General features: G+C 38.4%; 1 protein-coding gene across 5 annotated transcripts in view; it reads left to right on the top strand.

Annotated features, from left to right (window-relative positions):
- bcar3 (BCAR3 adaptor protein, NSP family member) overlaps positions 1 to 19,140 on the top strand; it is a 181,047-nt gene extending 161,907 nt beyond the window's left edge. For all 5 annotated transcript variants that reach the window (XM_057841253.1, XM_057841254.1, XM_057841255.1 and 2 more), the window contains 10 exons: positions 709 to 825; positions 940 to 1,276; positions 3,215 to 3,349; positions 3,916 to 4,116; positions 8,486 to 9,060; positions 13,225 to 13,340; positions 13,468 to 13,639; positions 15,588 to 15,699; positions 17,404 to 17,607; positions 17,719 to 19,140. In XM_057841253.1, coding sequence (XP_057697236.1) covers positions 709 to 825; positions 940 to 1,276; positions 3,215 to 3,349; positions 3,916 to 4,116; positions 8,486 to 9,060; positions 13,225 to 13,340; positions 13,468 to 13,639; positions 15,588 to 15,699; positions 17,404 to 17,607; positions 17,719 to 17,891 — 2,142 coding nt within the window. In that variant the 3' untranslated portion in view covers positions 17,892 to 19,140. The remainder of the gene's footprint in view (positions 1 to 708; positions 826 to 939; positions 1,277 to 3,214; positions 3,350 to 3,915; positions 4,117 to 8,485; positions 9,061 to 13,224; positions 13,341 to 13,467; positions 13,640 to 15,587; positions 15,700 to 17,403; positions 17,608 to 17,718) is intronic.
- The last annotated feature ends 2,100 nt before the right edge of the window (positions 19,141 to 21,240 follow it).

Genomic DNA, 21,240 nt, shown 5'->3' with positions numbered 1-21,240 from the left:
TAATAAAACCCCTCTTAATCTTTTCGTTTGAATAAAATTTGTAAAATTTTCAATCAAAAAATAAACTAATAGCTCGCCATTGTTGACGTTGCCGAGAGGTGACGTCACATTGGCACCCTGCCGTTCTTCCACAGTGTCTTTAACTACATAAGATAGTGATTGAAATACACCACAAGGTATCAATGGCGAGTATTAAATGACTTCAAAATCAAGCCAATGAGTGTGTTTTGTCCCTCGACTGACGCTGTAGTTCCCTGTTTACTGGTCCATCACGGTCATTTGAGTGCTGACTTCACAACGTACGAGACGTCTGATAGTTTGTATATTGTGACTAAATATCGCTATTGTGTATTTGTTGAACTAAACGAAATGTTTGAATAGAGTTTGACCAAAGTTAAAGAGTTTTATATGTATTTTGCATAACTATTTTGATTAGGAATGCCAGTTATCTTTGCGCTGTTGTTTAACTGTGTGAGAATAGGGCCTCATTAATACAGATTGAGGCGCTTTTCTTTTTGTGAACATTTGTAATTGCAATCATTTTCTGGGAGAAATTGAGCGTTATCTGACAGAATTGCAGGGGTGCCAATAGTTTTGGCCAGCACTATACAATAGAACAGACAATTACAGTTTACACAGAAATATTATTGACAAGAATGTATTGTATAGTAAAATATAATAAATTACTTTTTACGATTTATCTCCAAGGTGGTAATGCTGAATGAAGCCTATTCCAGAGTTGAGTACCGTGTGGAGCGAGAAGGTTTTGACAGCATTCCTGCTCTAATAAGATATTACGTCGGGAACCGAAAACCTGTCTCTCAGGTGAGTTTTGAACAAAACCTGCAATCTCTCGTCTCCTAAGGGAAAAAAAAAACACAGAAGCCAGACTATATAGATATAATAAATGTTATATATTTTTTTTCACTTGTATTTCAGGTGGTTGGTGCTATTATATTCCAGCCAATCAACCGCACACTGCCATTACGTTGCTTGGAACAAAAATACGGACTGTCAAGTAACCATCGAGACGCAGGACTGATAGAACAGGAACGGCGACGTCAGAAGCGCCTCAGCCTCAACATTACCAATGGTCACATTCAAGACAACACACAAGGCGTGCACGATGGCGCCCATTACCACAATAACGGCATGGGTAGAGGAAGCCAGCTCAGGTTAAAAGATCGTTGCGGCAGTCAACCGGCAAGTCTCAATCAACTCCCGGAGAAGCGGCGACCGCTGAAAGCGCACCAATCAGAAAGCTTTTTACCACTAGGTAAGAAAAACAAAATTAAAATTTTAAACTTGAAAGACTATGTGAATGGTGAGGAAGAATTCAGAATTAAAATCCACAATACATAGGTCAGAAAATCATTCTATGATATTCTACAAAACAACTAATAATCACTTTATTTATCACTAGTATTAGTATTATTAGTATTATTATTAGTATCATTATTTATCACTAATTTATCACTAGTAGACGTCCAATCCATTTGAACTGGGAGGATTCATTTCAAACGGATTGGGCGTCTATGGCTGTCAGTGGCAGCCAATGCTAGGCAATGAGTACATTTTGAAGCATTTCACGTCATTTCCTGTTGATTTTCAGTCACTTCCTCTTTCTTTTAGGGCATTTACAGGTCACTTCCTGATGATTTTGGAGAATTTATAGGTCACGTCATGCTGATTTTGGCTGAAGAATGTCCCCAAATGAATAGGAAGTGACTCAAAATCAACAGGAAGTAACCTGTAAATGCCCTAAAATAAACAGGAGCTGGCTTGCCAATGCCCACAAAACCGGGAAGAGAGGCTATGAATGCTCTGGTTATAGTGCCATTGACGGCACTAGATGTCCATGCCAGTCAAAATGAATTGGATGTTTAGCACTGTCAATGGCTGCCATTAAGCTAATGTAGACACTACTCTATTGGAAGATTTTGATAGCAACCTGTTGGCAGAAGTGGGTAGTCACGCGCTATATTTAGTCCGTTACATTTACTTGACTAACTTTTTGAAAAATATGTACTCCTAAGAGTAGTCATAGACTTCATAATGATAGTGACGGGACGCGGCGCTGAGTAATTGTTGGCGTGGCCGTCAAAGCTGACCGAGTGGAATCACAGACAGAAAGCTTTTTTCGTTGAAATTCTGGTGAATAAATACTTAAATCCCTGAATTCTTTATAGAAATGGGCGTAAAAAAGGCTCGGTTATTGGTTAAAAGCAACAACAACAAAAACGTGCATTTAACATTTATTTTACGTAAATATGTCGAAGTACGATGCTAGTCCGTTAGTCAATGTGGTGGCTGCATGATGTAAACAGAGCTTTTCCGGTAAAAATTCTTGTGAATAAATGCTTAAATCCCTGAATTCTTCATAGATACGGGTGTAAAAAAGGCTCGATTCTTGGTTTAAAGCAAAAAAAAAAAAAAAAAACATGCAGTTAGCATTTTTTTTTACGTAAATATGTCGAAGTACGATGCTAGTCTGTTAGTCAATGTGGCGGCCGCCTTATGTAAACAGAGCTTTTCCGGTGAAAATTCTTGTGAATAAATGCTTAAATCCCTGAATTCTTTATCAATATGGACTTAAAACAGTCTCGATTCGTGGTTAAAAGCAAAAAACAAACAAACATGCCGTTAGCATTTATTTTACGAAAATATGTCGAAGTACAATGCTAGTGTGTTAGTGAATGTAGCTAGCGGCCGCCTTATGTAAATAGAGCTTTTCCGGTGAAATTCTTGTCATTAAAAGCTAAAATCCCTGAATTCTTTATAGATATGGACGTAAAACAGTCTTGATTCGTGGTTAAAACAAACAAAACAAAAAAAAACATGCAGTTAGCATTTATTTTATGTAATATGGTGAAGTACGATGCTAGTTTGTCAGTTGCACACCAATTGTACTTCAGTACATTTTTTGAATGACTACTTTTACTTGAGTCATATTGTTTTGAATTAACGCTACTCTTGAGTAAAAATTTTGGGTACTCTCCCCACCTCTGCCTGTTGTTTGTTTTTTTCTGTTTTTTTTTTTTTTTTAAATAGTGAACCCTTTTTAAAACGATATATCAATTCCTCCCCTAATGAGCACTAACATCCTGATAATGTTTTGCATTTGACACTTGTATTGGCTAGCATTAGATTATCCATCATTATGTGAGTTGGGTGAGTTTTCCTTTTTCAATAATGAACAATAACTCTCATTCAGGATCTAAACCTCAGAACTACCAGCCCTCGGACACCCTTCTCCTGAGTCCAAATGCCAAGTCTCCTGTGTTTAGGACAGGCAGTGAACCATTGCTGAGCCCGTCAATGGCACGGCGGTCTGCGGAAACAGTGCCAGGTAAGAGCGGAGGTGTCTGGTGTACAGATCCACAACTGCAGCCAAAAAAAGTTTAGACCAATTATATGTGAGTTAAGCCATCCCTCATGACTGTGCTCAACCAATCAATCATCATAATTCAGGAAAGGTTTTCAAAGATCATAGCCACTCAATATCTAAGGTGACCTGATACTTGCATGACTAGTTTGAGCTCGATTTTCTGCCAGGACTGGTAGAGCTCAATATTATCATTGAGCAATAGAGACTATGCTTCAAGACCTTTTTACTTGCTCATTCTTGTGCTATTACTGTACACCAGAAACCTTTTTCATATCAGCGACAGTTGAGTCACTGCAAAGGAAAGAGTTTAATTTCCTCTTGACGCTGCTTGCATATGAATAGGAAATTGAATTTGGATGTTTGCTGTTTGTTCATATGTTTGCTGAACTGAGCTTCTCTGATACTAATGTAGAAGTACTCTTACTGTGTCATATATAGATAAAGAAAATAATTGAAAATATCAGAGGTCTTCTTCCCTTTCATGTAGGTAAATATAATAACATTTATTCCTTTTCAAATTCTTGCAGGTCAACCAATCCGGGGCTCTGACAGCCAATTGTTTCCGAAACCTCCCCCCAAACCCAGCAAAGTCCCGTTGTCACGACTGCCTCGCTTCCCCTGCCTTCAGCTCCCAGGTCCGCCTTCGAACTCCACCTGCCAAAGCACGTCTTCGCCCACTCTGGACTCAACATGTGGGGAAACTCCTGTTTGTTCACTGAGGATAGGAGGTGATTCACATGTTTTATTAGATTATGCAGTGAGGAACAGTGGTTGTTTCCAATTTGGTGCCCCATCATTCTGTGCATCCAGGTAATGCTATCAGGGTGGAGCAGGTGATTGAGGTCCTTTGATTGAAGGGTTGTGGTTTAGAACCCTGTGTCCCACTTGTCTACATTGTCGTCATGTTCTTTTAGAAGAAGCTGCACTAAACTTACCTGTGTGAATGAGCAGAAATGGGTAGAGAAACCAAAAAAGTAAGAGTACCATTACTTGAAAATTATATCAGTTAAGTAAAAGTTGTCATCCAATTTACTCAAGTACAAGTAAATAAGTGTTCAGTTATAAGAATATTCACGTAATGAGTAACATTGTGAGTAACTGTTTGCAATGTCTGATTTTTTTTTTTTTTTTAAACAATGGTGTATTTTTTTCTGAGCACAACATTATCTATATGAACTGTTATTATTATCCTGTACTATAACATGTTATATGAACATATTAGGCCAAAAAAATACACAAAAAGCATCGAATTCCGAGTAGAAAAAAATTACTGCAGGGGTGCCTACGTCAATTGCAACACTAGCGTGGGTAGCGTGCGGCATCAAAAAAAAAAAAAAAAAAAATAGCAAGGGTAGCTTGTGGCATAAAATAAATATAATGTATGGCGGAAAACACTCAGGTGACTTGAAGTTCCGCTCTGAGACAGTGGCGCCTCCAGAAATTTTTCATGGGGGTGGCCAGATGGGGCCACTTAAAATCTTGGGGTGGCCAAAACTAAAAGCCATAATTTCAGGTTTTCAATATATTATTGCAGTAAAAAGGTCAGGGGAGAACTATCAGAAAGACATTAGGACACGACTACTGATATACTTTGGTGTATTGTGTAATATTTGATGTTACTAATGATTTGATGTGCATAGTCCGTAACTCTCCAGTCAACATTTTGAGTTCCAATTCTGTTTTATTGTGTTATGTATATATTAGGCATAAGGTGTACATTTAACTAAGGCTGTCAAACGATTCAAAATTTTAATCGGGTTAATCACGGCTTAAAAATGAATTAATTGTAATTAATCGCAATTCAAACCACCTCTAAAATATGCCATATCTTTCTGTAAATTATTGTTGGAATGGAAAGATAAGACAAGACGGATATATACATTCAACATACTGTACATAAGTACTGTATTTCTTTATTATAACAATAAATCCACAAGATGGCATTAACATTATTAACATTCTTTCTGTGAAAGGGATCCAAAGATAGAAAGACTTGTAATTCTTAAAGGATAAATGTGAGTTTGTATATTGTGACTAAATATTGCCATTTAGTGTATTTGTTGAGCTTTCAGTAAATGATACTGTAGCGACTTAACTGTTCTGCCCAAATGCATGATGGGAAGTGGTGCAACCATGACTGTGTGTGGTGGCTGCAAATGCTATATCTTCTCTGCATTGGGTACACTACAGGGTGTTAAGAAAAAGATCAACTCCTGTCATTCTTCCCCACGTCGCTTCCCAGAATATTTGTAGTTGCTGTGGGAAAGATGACAAAGCTTTTGCCAATTAAAAGCACAGCCCCAATGAATGCTTTTATCTACTTCACTCACTTGACACTGCCTCTTATCTCTGCATAGAAGTAAACGCCATTGTAGGCTGTTTGCGGCAAAGCGTGAATGAGTCGTACTGCTAATGCGTTAATTGCGATAAATATTTTCACATTATTGATTTAAAAATCATCATTACCGCCCGTTAACGCGATAAATTTGACAGCCCTATATTTAACAAAACAAAATGAATGCATTCATTTGGGATGAAATGCATAACTGATGCTTCAACAATCTAACGGTATACTGGCAAGCGGGGTGGCCAGTAGGGTGGCCAACCACCTTAAAGGGGTGGCCGTGGCCACCCCTGGCCACCCCCTGGTGGCGCCATTGCTCTGAGACCCCCAATTTGGCCAAATTTCAAAATTGTCCGATATGCATGTGTGATACATCATTGGAAAGCTTAAACTCTCAACTTTCTGGGGGAACAAAAACATTTGAACAGGAGGGCATTTATTATTATTTTTTTTTAATGTTTTTGAAACAGCAAAACCCAAAATTACAGACGCCATGACTTTGTCGAGATATTATCGCGTACTTACATTGTTTCGATCCAAAAACTCTATGTCGCATGTATCACTGAGTGTCAAGACACAGCTGGATTTTTGGGGGATTTTATGGGTGAAACATGGTAATATAACAAGGGTCACAATGCAGAAATCGCAGACATCAAGGAGTGGTTGAGATGTTCTTTTTCATATATTTACCCTTTTAAACTTTTTTTTTTTTCTTTCTTTCTTTCTTTGGATTGATTATTTATCATCTAACATATACATATCGGGGAAAATGCGACAAAAAAAAAAAAAAAAATTGTGATAGTTACGAGGTAGATATCCGTGACTTTTTTACAGACGCCATTTTTTTTTTCATTGTGACGTAATTTGTTTAAAATATGCAAGTGAATAATTTTTTAAAGTCGTTTCTTTTTTTTTTTTTTTTTAAACAAAATATTAGACATCAATTAATGATTCAAAGCTAACAATGACAGACATTTTGAATAATAAATATAATTACTCTCCTTGTTTTCATGGCTGGGTTGTAACAAAAATGGTTGCGCGACGTCTGTAAACGGGGTTTCCTGGGTAAAAATGTGCAAATTAAAAATAGTTTGGGGGCTTAATGCGCCATTAATCTGCTATGGCAACATATAGATATATTGCTCTATCAAACACAACAGTTGTTTTGGCTTAAAATACAGCAATTACTTTTAAAGAGGAGTGCAATAGCAGAAACTGCTTTTTCAGTCTTGTATCTGTTTTCCGCCATATTTATGGCTGAAACACTCAGGTGACTTGAAGTTTCTCTCTGAAATTTTAAAATGTCCTGTATGCCTGTGTGATACATCACTGGAAAGCTTAACATCACAATTTTCTGGTGGAAGAAAAATTTTGAACAGGAGGGAATTTAAAAAAAAATAAATAAATAAAACCCCTAAACCCTAACTAAAGGTGAGAGCACTAGAGAGCATAATTAAAGACACCATGATTTTAACGAGATATTATCGCATACTTACCTTGTTTCAATCCAAAAACTCTGTGTAGCATGTCTCACAGAGTTTCAAGACACAGCTGTGAATGGCCACAGCCTGACATTTTGGTGATTTTATAGGTGAAATACGGTAATATAACAAGGCTCACAATGCAGAAATTGCAGACATCAAGGAGTGGTCGAGATTTTCTTTTTCAAATATTTACCCTTAAAAATGTTTTTTTTTTTTCTTTGTTTGTATCACAACAGTTATTTTGCTTTAAAATACAGCAGTTTATTTTATAGAGAGGTGCAAGAGCATAAACTGCTGTTTCAGCCTTGTCTGTGTTTTCTGCCATATATTAATGCACATTGTTAATTATGTTGTGTGGGCAACATAACTTTATATACAGTATATTATGTAGTTTCTTTTTTTGCCCCCTTGGTAAGGAAGATCACAGGAGATTGTCGCCTTGAAAAGTATAACTTGGAGCACAAAACAATGAGCGCCCCTGATCTACAGGAATTAAACATCACCCCTCCAAAGAGCATGACCGCCCTCTAGTGGAGAGAACTAAAATAGAAAATTTAAATAATCACATCTCCGGTTTTCCCTGGTCAATCGGTGCCAAATAAAAACTGGGTTGGAATCTACGCTTTCGAGTAATGTTGACTCTATATCAAATGGTTTAATTTTCAGGGCACTTTAAAGACACCACCTGATTGAACAGGCCGGCCTAATCATGGTACTTCCGACTGCAACCTTGTGTGTGGTCCTGACTGCATTGTTACATCTGATTGATGTAATGGAGTCATATGATTATGTTGTGATGTTTCTCAGTGAAACTGGTAGAGCTACTGTTGGCATCTCTGGCAAAAAAAAAAAAAAAAAAATCAAATATGTCAAATACTAAAAGAAAATGTAACGACTCTAGTGTAGCCCAAAGTAGCGAGTAAGAGTAATGCTCCTTCTTCACAAATCTGCTCTAGTAAAAGTAAAACGTATGGGATGGTAAAACTACGCTTGGAAGTACATTTATCCTCAAAAAGCTACTCAGGTAAATGTAGCGGAGTAAATGAACATGTTACAACCCACCTCTGTCCAGGAGTGAGTGGTTGGTAGTTGTTAGCTGCCTCACTTCTGTCAATTTGCCCCAGGACAACTGTGGCTACAATAGTAGCTTGAATTGTATTTTCAATTCAATGTAAAACATCGTTGAGTGTCCTGAAAAGCACTATGTAAATTCAATATGTCATTGTTATTATTATGTGGAAGTTAATAGATGTCACTCTTCCATTACAGGTCCTCCTGTACCTCCGCTGAAGTCTATCCACACAGACCTACAAAGCTCCTCCAGCTGCGTGCTTCCACAGCTTCAGATTCCCGACTCTGAGGCAATACCAAGACGAACTGAACTCCTGGCACCCTCTCCCGCAGACCAAAGATCTTGCAGCCCGCTGGATTGGAATGAACCGAACTCTCCTAACTCCATCCCAGACAACGCCCATGAACTTGAACAGCTGCCTTGCAGCTATGTTGAGAGACTGAGGCAAGAAGAGGAGGGTGTGCATGAAGCGGGAGTGCAAAGAGGACTGGACAGAAGCTCGTACCATCACGCTATCGAGGCTTTGGAAAACACCAGTGAGGATGAGGAAGAAGAGGAAACAGGGAGGGACGACCAGGAAGAGAAGACGAACGTTTTCCAGAGGCCGGTAGTGGAGACGGAGTCAGTGTTTCGGCCAACGGAATTCGACTCTAGACTTTTACCGGCTGAAAACAAACCGCTGGAGATGTTGGTTTTAAAGAGAGCCAAAGAGCTGCTGCTGAGCCACAACCACCACAGTATAGCCAGACACCTGCTAATGGCTGACTGCCAGGTACACACACGTATTTTCATCATGCCTAACCGCAACCCATATACGTCACTGTAACCCCATTTTCAGCTCCAGACCACATCTTAACCATCAAATAATGTTTTTAAAGCTGACCGAACCGTCTTTGCATTTGCCACATGGCTTTAAACAGCACATAAGCCACAGATGCAATGTTGTTTTAGCTAAACCACAACAGAGTTGGCTACCTCAGGGGGTAATTCCAGGACACTTACGCATCATGTCCTACTCGTTGCAAAGCAAGGACAACAAACTTCATATGACAGAACTAATTTGCAAGTTGTTTACTTTACTGCTTGATTTATTGGTAATAAAGATGTGAGGCACATACAACAGATTGGCAAATTTAATCATAAAAGGAGCTGTTCAATTTTTTGGCAGGAGTGTACACAAGGTCAATTGGATTAGACGGTATTTTCAATCTATTAAATGATGTTCATCCATCCATCTGTTAATCTTCCAAAGCAAGTGTCCTTATATACAATAATATTAACACTAGATTTGCGGATTGAACACAGATTTGAGTTCTTGTGAGGGTTTACCACAAAAATGAATTGCATGAAATGAATGGAGGAAATGATCAACAAAGCAATCTTTATTTGATCCTCCTGTACACCAAAAAATTGATCACTAAATATTAAAGATGCATGATAATATCGGCCACCGATAATAATCGGCCGATAATGGCAATTATGACATCACGCATATAATCCAGATAAAAAAATAATAAATTCAACCGATAATGCAATACGATAATTGTATACTTCATTTAGCCTCCAAATGTGCGCAACCGAAGAATTCAGCACCGCCACCTCCTTAACCCCGCCCCTCTATGAAGCCCCTGAGGGAGGAGGGGTTGAGGAGGCACAACAAGAAGCAGTTGTAGATGATGGCGGCTGTTACTAGCGTGGCTGGATTTATCCGTGTGTGGAAAAAAAAACGACGCTCTCACCATCTCGAAAACATGCACTGCAGAAGTTCCACGGGGCGGAAAGAAAGCATCCTAATTCAACACCACTAACCCAGCAGCCATTTAAAACTGCATCACAAAGATTTTTGAAACGAATACGAGGCTGCTGCTAGCAGGAATGCTAAAGCTATTGTAAACACAAGTAAATTAAGCTACGCTACGAGGCTTGTGACTATAGAGAGACCCTGCGGCCTTCCCGGAGCCGGGTTGTTTGGGAATGCAGCCCAAAGCGGGTGGTAAACTCCCATCTAAGGCTAAACACCGGCACGAGACCAATAGTCGACAAGTAGTCTTCCGACTGAGTCCGCTTTTCTGGCCGGTCCGGCAGTACGAACGATATCCAGTACGAACGTAGCTGCCATCGCCACTCATTTCCAGTTCAATTCATCGAGCATCACGGCCAGACTGAGGCCTGGCTTGGGAGCTAATTTGGCGGCCGGACGGACTGAAGGGCACAGGCGGGAGCAGATGCCGGATGAGAGTCGTTTTTTCTACCGAAGTGACCCGAGAGCCCAAGCTGAAAAAATAATGCAGTTTATACGACCACCATTCTTCGTGAAAAACATGCCGATCACATCAGTTTCACCACGGACATTTGAACAAGTGAAGTCAAGTAAGCATGCTTATCATGATGGCAAAGTGGTTAGATGATAATTGTAACATGCACCAAACCACACAAAGAAGTCAGCCGGTCAGTAATGCATTCAGTACACTGTAAATTTATGACGTCTTAATCAGATCATTCTTCTTAAATCTAGTCAAATAATTTTCCCCATCTTGTTTTGAGTGTTAAAGACTAGTTAACAGATGAATGCACTAGATTATTCCACTTACTTGAAGTAAATATTGCCATTTGTTCTTATTAAATCCATACATCTTAAAAAAAAAAAAAAAAAAAAAGGTCATTTTTCATCTAAATCAAGAAAAATTTGCTTTCAAATAATGTTTTAAACCATACCTATGATTGAATAAAGAACACTTTTTTTTAGGATTAAGTATAATGATTTATTGCTTAAGATATGCATGTTAAGCTTATTTTCTGTATACTTGAAGTGCTGGCTGATAATTTCACTTACAGTGCCTTGCAAAAGTATTCGGCCCCCTTGAATCTTGCAACCTTTCGCCACATTTCAGGCTTCAAACATAAAGATATGAAATTTAATTTTTTTGTCAAGAATCAACAACAAGTTGGACACAATCGTGAAGTGGAACAACATTTATTGGATAATTTAAACTTTTTTAACAAATAAAAAACTGAAAAGTGGGGCGTGCAATATTATTCAGCCCCTTTACTTTCAGTGCAGCAAACTCACTCCAGAAGTTCAGTGAGGATCTCTGAATGATCCAATGTTGTCCTAAATGACCGATGATGATAAATAGAATCCGCCTGTGCGTAATCAAGTCTCCGTAAAAATGCACCTGCTCTGTGATAGTCTCAGGGTTCTGTTTAAAGTGCAGAGAGCATTATGAAAACCAAGGAACACACCAGGCAGGTCCGAGATACTGTTGTGGAGAAGTTTAAAGCCGGATTTGGATACAAAAAGATTTCCCAAGCTTTAAACATCTCAAGGAGCACTGTGCAAGCCATCATATTGAAATGGAAGGAGCATCAGACCACTGCAAATCTACCAAGAACCGGCCGTCCTTCCAAACTTTCTTCTCAAACAAGGAGAAAACTGATCAGAGATGCAGCCAAGAGGCCCATGATCACTCTGGATGAACTGCAGAGATCTACAGCTGAGGTGGGAGAGTCTGTCCAATGGACAACAATCAGTCGTACACTGCACAAATCTGGCCTTTATGGAAGAGTGGCAAGAAGAAAGCCATTTCTCAAAGATATCCATAAAAAGTCTCGTTTAAAGTTTGCCACAAGCCACCTGGGAGACACACCAAACATGTGGAAGAAGGTGCTCTGGTCAGATAAAACCAAAATTGAACTTTTTGGCCACAATGCAAAACGATATGTTTGGCGTAAAAGCAACACAGCTCATCACCCTGAACACACCATGCCCACTGTCAAACATGGTGGTGGCAGCATCATGGTTTGGGCCTGCTTTTCTTCAACAGGGACAGGGAAGATGGTTAAAATTCACGGGAAGATGGATGCAGCCAAATACAGGAACATTCTGGAAGAAAACCTGTTGGTATCTGCACAAGACCTGAGACTGGGACGGAGATTTATCTTTCAACAGGACAATGATCCAAAACATAAAGCCAAATCTACAATGGAATGGTTCAAAAATAAACTTATCCAGGTGTTAGAATGGCCAAGTCAAAGTCCAGACCTGAATCCAATCGAGAATCTGTGGAAAGAGCTGAAGACTGCTGTTCACAAACACTCTCCATCCAACCTCACTGAGCTCGAGCTGTTTTGCAAGGAAGAATGGGCAAGAATGTCAGTCTCTCGATGTGCAAAACTGATAGAAACATACCCCAAGCGACTTGCAGTTGTAATTGGAGCAAAAGGTGGCGCTACAAAGTATTAACGCAAGGGGGCCGAATAATATTGCACGCCCCACTTTTCAATTTTTTATTTGTTAAAAAAGTTTAAATTATCCAATGAATTTTGTTCCACTTCACGAGTGTGTCCCACTTGTTGTTGATTCTTGACAAAAAATTAAAATTTTATATCTTTATGTTTGAAGCCTGAAATGTGGCGAAAGGTTGCAAGGTTCAAGGGGGCCGAATACTTTTGCAAGGCACTGTATTTCCAAATAGATTTACACTGAAAACAAGGTAATTTAACTAGTTTTAAGGAGGTGAGTTTTTGCATTGTAGTAATGTTATATGTTAGGAATGGCTTACTTTTAAAGGCATTTTTGTGCAACTTAGGTATTTACTATGTAAGTAATTGTTGCCAAAAGTTTACCATTACACAATGTCAGACAATCAGTCTTTATTTAGATGTTGGAATTTACTACTTGTTCACATTTGATGTTGAAAAAAGAGCAATAAACTATATTTTTGCACAGTAATATTTTCTCTTGTGTATACTTTAAAATTTTACATGAATCTTTTAATAGAATTATCAGCTTGACATTACCGGTTATTGGTTGGAAAGAGGGGGAAATTATCGGTTGAAAAATGTACTATTGTATATCACTACTAAATATTTAAACCACTTTAACTTAACAACAGAGATGCTGGTACATGGTCATCACCGACATTTTGCTTTGCAGGTGGCAAGGATACTTGGAGTGTCGTCTGAGCAGAGAGGTCAGATGGGTGTTGCTTCCGGCCTGGAGCTGGTCACGTTGCCACATGGTCGACAGCTGAGGCTGGACCTGATGGAAAGGTATATCATTTGGAACAATGCTGTCATTGGTGATGGGCATGTAAGCCTTCTAAAGTGCAGAAATTCCATCACTCAAGATATCAACGGTCGTCGACCCAATCAATCTCTTTCCATCTCTTCTCCTCAGGCACCACACCATGGCGATAGGCGTCGCTGTGGATATTCTGGGGTGTACAGGCAGCGTGGAGGAGCGAGCCTGCACCTTGAATCGCATCGTCCTGGTTGCATTGGAGCTGAAGGACTCTGTGGGCGACCTATTTGCATTCACTGCCCTGATGAAAGCTCTGGAATTACCACAGGTAAAGTACTGACACGCACACATGCCTTGACTACATGGATAAGTAAGGGCATAAGATGCAATGTCAAATACATTTGAGAGTTCAACTTGTACTCAAACATTCTGATGTCATGAGACCAAAACAATGGCAGAGGTTTCTCAACAGGAAATAGCCACTGAGTTTCCAGTTGAGCTGAGATTATTTAAACATCCTAAGGAATGGTGACCATGTCAAAAAATTGAAAGTGGCTGCAATAATATACCGTAATTTTCGCACTTTAAGGCGCACCTGACTATAAGCCCCCACCCACCAAAGTTGACATGAAAACGACATGTGTTCATAGTTAAGCCACACTGGACTACAAGTCGCAGCTGCCCTCACTGTATTATGGGATATTGAAACAAAAAGATATTAACCGGAAACACTTTATTTGACAGTGGCATCATACGACTGTCATAAGACCAAATGAACCACCATGAAGCGTTGAACCAATTGGCTGCAAAGCTTCAAGAAGCTTCATTTGGCCATCACTGCTCCCTTGGGGGAGACAGTCAACCTCTGCTGCCACCTGCTGTCAACACTCTTGTGTCCAACATGCCTCCTAGCATCCATCGCAGCGCTACAGATGTAAATAACAGTCAAAATTCATGTTCTATGCTAATTATTTCTTCAGGTACTGTTCCAGTTGTTTCATTAATTGCTAGTTATGGTATTTGGTAACACTTTCTGACAGTGGCACTACAAGCCTGTCATAAGACCATCATAAAATGATGACATGACACTGCCATGAGCATTAATGAATGCTTAAGATGATGTCATTTTGTGTCATCCAGCAAATTATCTCACTTTTAAAAGATCTGAGCTGGATTAAAATGGAGTTATTGACATAATTTGCCAGATGACACTTGATATTGACCATGATAGTGTCATGTCATAATTATGACGGTCTTATGACGCCGCTGTCAAATAAAATGTAACCTAATAACCCAAATAAATCAATAAATAAGCCGCACTGGACTACAGTGTATCACAAAAGTGAGTACACACCTCGCATTTCTGCAGATATTTAAGTATATCTTTTCATGTGACAACACTGACAAAATGTCACTTTGACACAAGGAAAAGTAGTCTGTGTGCAGTTTATATAATAGAGTTAATTTATTTTCCCTTCAAAATAACTCAAAATATAGCCATTAATATCTAAACCCCTGGCACCAAAAGTGAGTACACCGCATGGGAACTACGTACATCCCTAAATGTCCAAATTGAGTACTGTTTGTCATTTGTATTCCTCACCTGGTCGCCGCCACACATGCTTGAGACCATCGGAACCAAACAAATTAATCTTCATCTCATCAGACCCTAGGACATGGTTCCAGTAAACCATGTGCTTTGTTGACATGTCTTCAGCAAACTGTTTGCGGGCTTTCTTGTGTACCGTCTTCAGAAGAGGCTTCCTCCTGGGGTGACAGCCATGCACACCATTTTGATGTAGAGTACGGTCTGAGCACTAACAGGCTGACACCCCACAGCACTCCTGTAACGAGTCACATGACATTTTGGAGGGAAAATCAGCAGTGCCTCCAATGATACAATTTTTGACTGGGGTAACTACATAGGCACGACACCGGTGGGCGTACCATATTCAATGGATGACGATCTTGGCGAAAAGTATAGCCTAAGCAACCTGATTTGGAATTCCCCTCAAGAATGCGGGGTAACAAAAAAAAACACTCATTTTGAATTTATTGTTATAAATATTCTTGTAAGTTAATTTTTTTGCTGACACTGTGTTTCGGGGTCATGTTGTGCCCTCCCTGCCCCAAAAGTCAAACTCCGCCTATGTTTGTCTTTCACTTTATTTTGGATGGATTTCTGTCAAAAACCGGGTCTGCTATCATTTTAAAGCCACTTGTAGAATTTCATAGCACCTTTAAATGAAAACTTGAATTATTTGTGCACTGTGCAGATCAGTCGTCTGGAGGACACATGGACGACTCTAAGGAGGAATTACACACAGACTGCCATCACCTATGAGAAGACTCTGAGACCTTTCTACAAGAATCTCTACGAAGGAACAGGTATGACAAAGGACATACAGTACAAAAACACACCACCTTAAAAGTATTTAGTTGAAAAAAATTTAGATGCATGAGCTTAATAAGAACAAATAGCAATTTTTAAACGGAATAATTTGACACATTACTCTGTTAACTAGTCTTTAACACTATAAATAAGATGAAGAAATTCGACTAGGCTGTTGGCAATCTTACAAATAGTGACGTATGCCCTAACAAATTGATGACTAATCTTAGGTTTTATATAGCGTGCAATATGAAACAAAAATAAAACTCAAATTTTAAAATAATATGAATTTATTGGTAATATTGTCATATATAACCTAGTGCAATCAAAGAACAATCAATATCTTCAGCTAAATCATGATTACTAAAATTTAACAGTGACTCTTGCTATAATTGTAGCACTTTTGGCAATATCTATCATATCTTTTGATGGTTTCACTTCAGCTCGCAATTCAGTTTGACTTGAAGGTAGTTCGTTAGTGTGTCCAATTATAAATTAAAAAGGTGAATTGATAAAATTAACTTACCGATGCAATCTATGAGTCAGGGAACGTTTCTTTTGCCAATTCTGAGAAGTGATCAGCAACAGTTGCAGGCAAATTGTGTTCGGCAATAAATTGGCAGAGTAAAATCTCTGCTTTCGTCACTTTTCATTCTGCAGACTGCATCTTTATGACCAGTGTTGTTAATCTTACTTTAAAAAAATAATTCATTACAGTTACAAATTACTTCTCCCAAAAAGTAATTGAGTTAGCAACTCAGTTACCTGAATCTAAGAGTAATTAATTACTTGGCAAAGTAACTGGTGTTACCTGACATTTTTTTCCCCTCCATTTTTTCAAAAAACATAGTAACCTTTGCTATGTTTGGAAGTCATTTAATGTTCTGAATCAATCGTTAAAGTTGTTAAAATTGCTTCCGTTTTTGCATTTGTTCCCCTCTGTCTTCTTTTGATATGTGAAAGTTTTAAAATTGTTTCATCATTTGAAGATAGATTCAAGTCAAGATTTTGCCGATTTAGGAGTATTTTAGATAAAAAGCTACTTAGGTTCGCTATGAAGGTTCACTACAACAGAGCCTTTCTGAGAAGTCTACTGCTTTAAGATGGCGGCTGTTTACTAACGCCACCGAGTCTGTTATTTCGCATCTAGTTCTATATGCATATGATATCTAGTGTTGGATCAAGTGGGCGTAGATTGTAGGCGGTCGGCTACAGTCAAGAAATATTGGAGCCACCTAGCCTAGCATCGCGTTTGCAACAAAGTCACAACGCTTCCCTCCTTCCCACTCCCGCTCTTTCTCCGTGTCTCTGATTTTTCTCGCGTCATTCAACCAAAGTAGTAACTCATCGTAACGCACATTGTCTCATTGCCAAAACGGTGAGAAAATCCGAACGGAGTAAAAAAAAACATAATGCACGAAAAACGGATAGATTTTGAATGTACGGCATACACATTTAAAAATCAGTGCTTACTTGTTCAAATTACGCAGAAACCGTACAACTTGACAGGTATACTAGATGTGAGAAAAATAATCCGATTAAGACGTTATAAATTTGCAGTGTACAATGCACCCGCAGCCAAGTTATGGAGAATTTTCTCATCCTACTAAATGGTGAATTGTCTCACAACTTTTACCTGCGGGTGTACAACATACCATCTTGGAGGATCTTTTAATAGACTTTTTTTTAACCTCCTACAGCTTCCTGTCCTGCTACGGTGTGCATTCCATTCCTGTTGCCTCTCATCACTTTACTGGAGCGTCCGTCCATATCACCGGAGGGGGCGGAGCTCTGGGAGACCAGTGACCAAGGCTGCGACATCATGCTGCGTCACCTCGAGGCCGCACGTCATGTCGCTCATAATGCACAAAGCTACACAGACAATGCACAGAGGACCATGAATGGTAAACACAATTAACATGATATAGACACTACTCGCAAAAATTGGCGTGTTTGTATTGTAAATGAATCCATTGTTTCCACGTTAAACTTGACACGCGCATGTATGTTTTCAGGATTCCAGTGTGATGAGGAACTTCTGGAGGTGTTCAAGACAGATTTTCAGCTGCGGCTTCTGTGGGGGAGTCGCGGCGCTTCGGTCAACCAATCAGATCGCTTCAGCAAATTCAACCTCATCCTTACTGCGTTGTCAAGGAAGCTGGAGCCCAAAATACACACTTTAATTTGACATCCAGTTGGCAGTAACATTCAGAATGTATATGCAGGGCAAAAGACAGAATTCTACGGATCAGCGGGAATTGGGAAGGCACCATAGGTGGAGATTGAGTTTTGTGGGAGGTGGGCAAAACGTTTTGATGACAACGAAACGCGGTGTCAGCAATAAAATTAACTTACTAGTGCTAGTGTGGTATAGTCACATGATATGTTCTACAATTATTTGACCCATTACGAAATACTTGGTAGAATTCTTGTTCATTTCATTCATTTTTGTTGTTTGTTGTATTGCTTTACAACTTTTATAGATGACATTTTAACAGCAAGGTCTTTATTTTAAAGGGGAAGTTCAGATTTTTTGACACTCGTCTTAATCTTTGTGTTAGCTGGAGTTTAATTAGTATGTGGAGTGGATTTCAACAAATTCCGTGCAGGTTGTCGGTTATTGTTAGTTTCAGGGCTCCGGAGTGGCTAAGCTAGCACGTGTCAATGGTGCCTGCTTAGCATGCCAATAAAAAACGATATTAACAGATCTAACATAGTCAAATAAATTCAAAATGCACATCATTGATCCAACCATGTGAAACCAAACTGCTGTAATACATTTCATTCTGCAGGACTATTTTTTTAGATGCGTATTGCAACCACAATAGAGAGGAGGGCTTCGGCAACTTGTCGTCAGTCTGTTGGGGAGTCCCTTTTGTTCCCACACAAAAAAAAAAAAAAATAATAATAATCCCGAAAAATGTACTCGAGTGCAAGTAAAAAAGTATTTGGTGAAAACAAGACTCAAGTAATGAGTAACTGCTTACCATGTTTATTTTTTTGGAAACAATGGATTTTTTTTTTTAGCATAAAGTTATCTATATGAACTGTTATTAATATACTGAACTATGGCCTATAAATACATCAAATACATCATGTTTTACGCTGCTTTAATGATGCCATGTCATTGAACAGGCCGCCGTGATCATAGAATGGCAAGCTTGAGTCTGATTGGTATAATGGAGTCATTTTTTTAAACAATGGTATTTTTTTAACAATAGTATTTTTTTTCTCTCAGCACAAACTTATCTACACACGCCTTTACATCCTCAGTAATGCCAATGGCTTTGCAAAGATGAGTTAAGTAATTAATTGTAAGACTCACTACTGGAAAAAAAAATAACGATGGTATACTCTAATGCTGTTATTAAATACAGCACAGTTAGTTGTCTTCATAGCCCATTCTTTGGGTTTGTGTGGTCCTACGTTGTGTGTGTGTGTGTGTGTGGGGGGGGGGGGGGGGGGTAAGATAAAAAATAATAAAATTACATATGTATGGATAGGTCTGATTCCAATGAACAGTTTGAGTAATAGGTCTAATTCCAATGAACAGTTTGAGTGATTGACAGAAAAAAATATTAAAAAATGACTGAGTTATCACTCTTCAAATTACTTATTATGTAAATTCAACACACAAAGGGTATTTTCAGTTATAAGTTTATTGTAAAAAAAAAAAAAGTTCTATGCATAGATGTTGTTGTTGTGATTTATTGCCTTATTCAAAGCTCTAATTATGTCATTTGACATATTTGAAAGTACTTTATTTATATACATATGTGTGTGTATACAGCACAGTTAGTTGTCTTCATAGCCCATTCTTTGGGTTTGTGTGGTCTTAAGTGGGGGTGGGGGGTAAAATAAAAAAAATTAAAATTACATATGTATGGATAGGTCTGATTCCAATGAACAGTTTGAGTGATTGACAGAAAAAACATATAAAAAAACGACTGAGTTATCACTCTTCAAAGTAGCAGTTGCATATTTTGTAATTTGAACTTTCCCGCATTCAAAACAATTTCATGGCATGAGGGTTAACAACACAGGTTACTACCCACCTCTGGATATTGAATTGCACTAGCTTAGCCACTCTGGAGCACAGAAATTAACAAATTACTGACAAACTGCGCTAAATTTGTTGAAATCAACTCCGCTGACTACCGTAATTAAACCCCCACTAACTCAAAGATTATGCCTTATGTAAAAAATTCTGAACATGCCCTTTAAATTCATGTATCGGAACATCAATAACATGCAATGACTTTTTTTTCCCGGCCACCCTCAATCTCCACCTATGGAAGGCACGATGAAAAAAAACAACTGAAAAATGGGGTAAGGTTGACTTGTGTGAATAATAGTACATTTCAATCGACAATGCAAACTGCAAGGGAGTGTAACACTTCAGACTACATTCAGCAACATAATAGTATAACATTCATTTCTGATAGAACGTCAACTTAAGCCTGAGCTATATCGTCACTCTTCACGTCATGCAATACAAATAGATAACCAAACAACTGTAAATACAATACACGCTGACACAACGATACTGACATTATTAGATGCTGCTTTAGACAGACTGATATTGTAGTAGCCGTTGTGGACATAATGCATCATTGCCACTTTGTACAGTATGTCATATTTTTACACTATAGTGATACTTTCATCCCCTTAAAATGTGTCGGAAGAAGACGGATTTAGAAATATGCTCTCACTTGAGCAGCACTTGTGTATTGTATATTTACAATGACGTTCCTTGTGCGTTGCCTGACAAGCGTTCGAGTGTAAAAGCCCTTTAAAGAAGAAAGTATGACGAAATGAGGAAGAAACTTGCACTTTTTTATTTTTTTAGAAAATGGACATCTGTGTAGAATCTCTATAGAAGTAACTGTAAGTGGACAAGACTCAAGAATTGAAATTCTTAATTTCAGTCTGTTGACGCAATACCACCCAAAGCAGCTTCATATGAAGAGCTATTTTCGTGCCGCTTAATAAATTAAACCATAAGAACAAGTGTTCAGTATTTAAAACGGCGTTTGTGTGGAGGAATAAGGACGCACACAATTATGTTAACTTTTCTCTAGAGTTGTACATACTGTATGTGAAGCATTAACCTGCTTTGTTTTGTATATAATTAAGAGAAAAATGAATTTGAATGTTTATATTCTGAACTACTGTGGTAAATCTTAATAAATATGGTACATCTGTGGAGTTTGGACTACGCGTGCACGTATTAGTATTCAGTACATGTGTATAGGTTGTAAAAGGTACCCCCTAAAATACAAAGTACAACAATTCTGCCCTTAGACAAACACAATTCATATGAAAATCTATAAAACATGGGACTGCACAGTAATGTATACAGTCATGGGAAAAAATTAGGACACCTCATTAAATATTCAGTTCTTTATTAAGAAATGTACACATATCAATGCCTGATCTTGTTTTTCTCTATCCCTGAAAAAGAAAGTGATTTAATTACAAGTAAACTACAAAAATTAACATTGTTTTACTCATTAAACCAAATATATCAACAAAAA

The sequence above is a fragment of the Corythoichthys intestinalis genome, chromosome 7 (assembly GCF_030265065.1).
Source record: "Corythoichthys intestinalis isolate RoL2023-P3 chromosome 7, ASM3026506v1, whole genome shotgun sequence".
Taxonomy (NCBI): domain Eukaryota; kingdom Metazoa; phylum Chordata; class Actinopteri; order Syngnathiformes; family Syngnathidae; genus Corythoichthys; species Corythoichthys intestinalis.
This window is presented reverse-complemented; position numbering and strand designations above follow the sequence as displayed.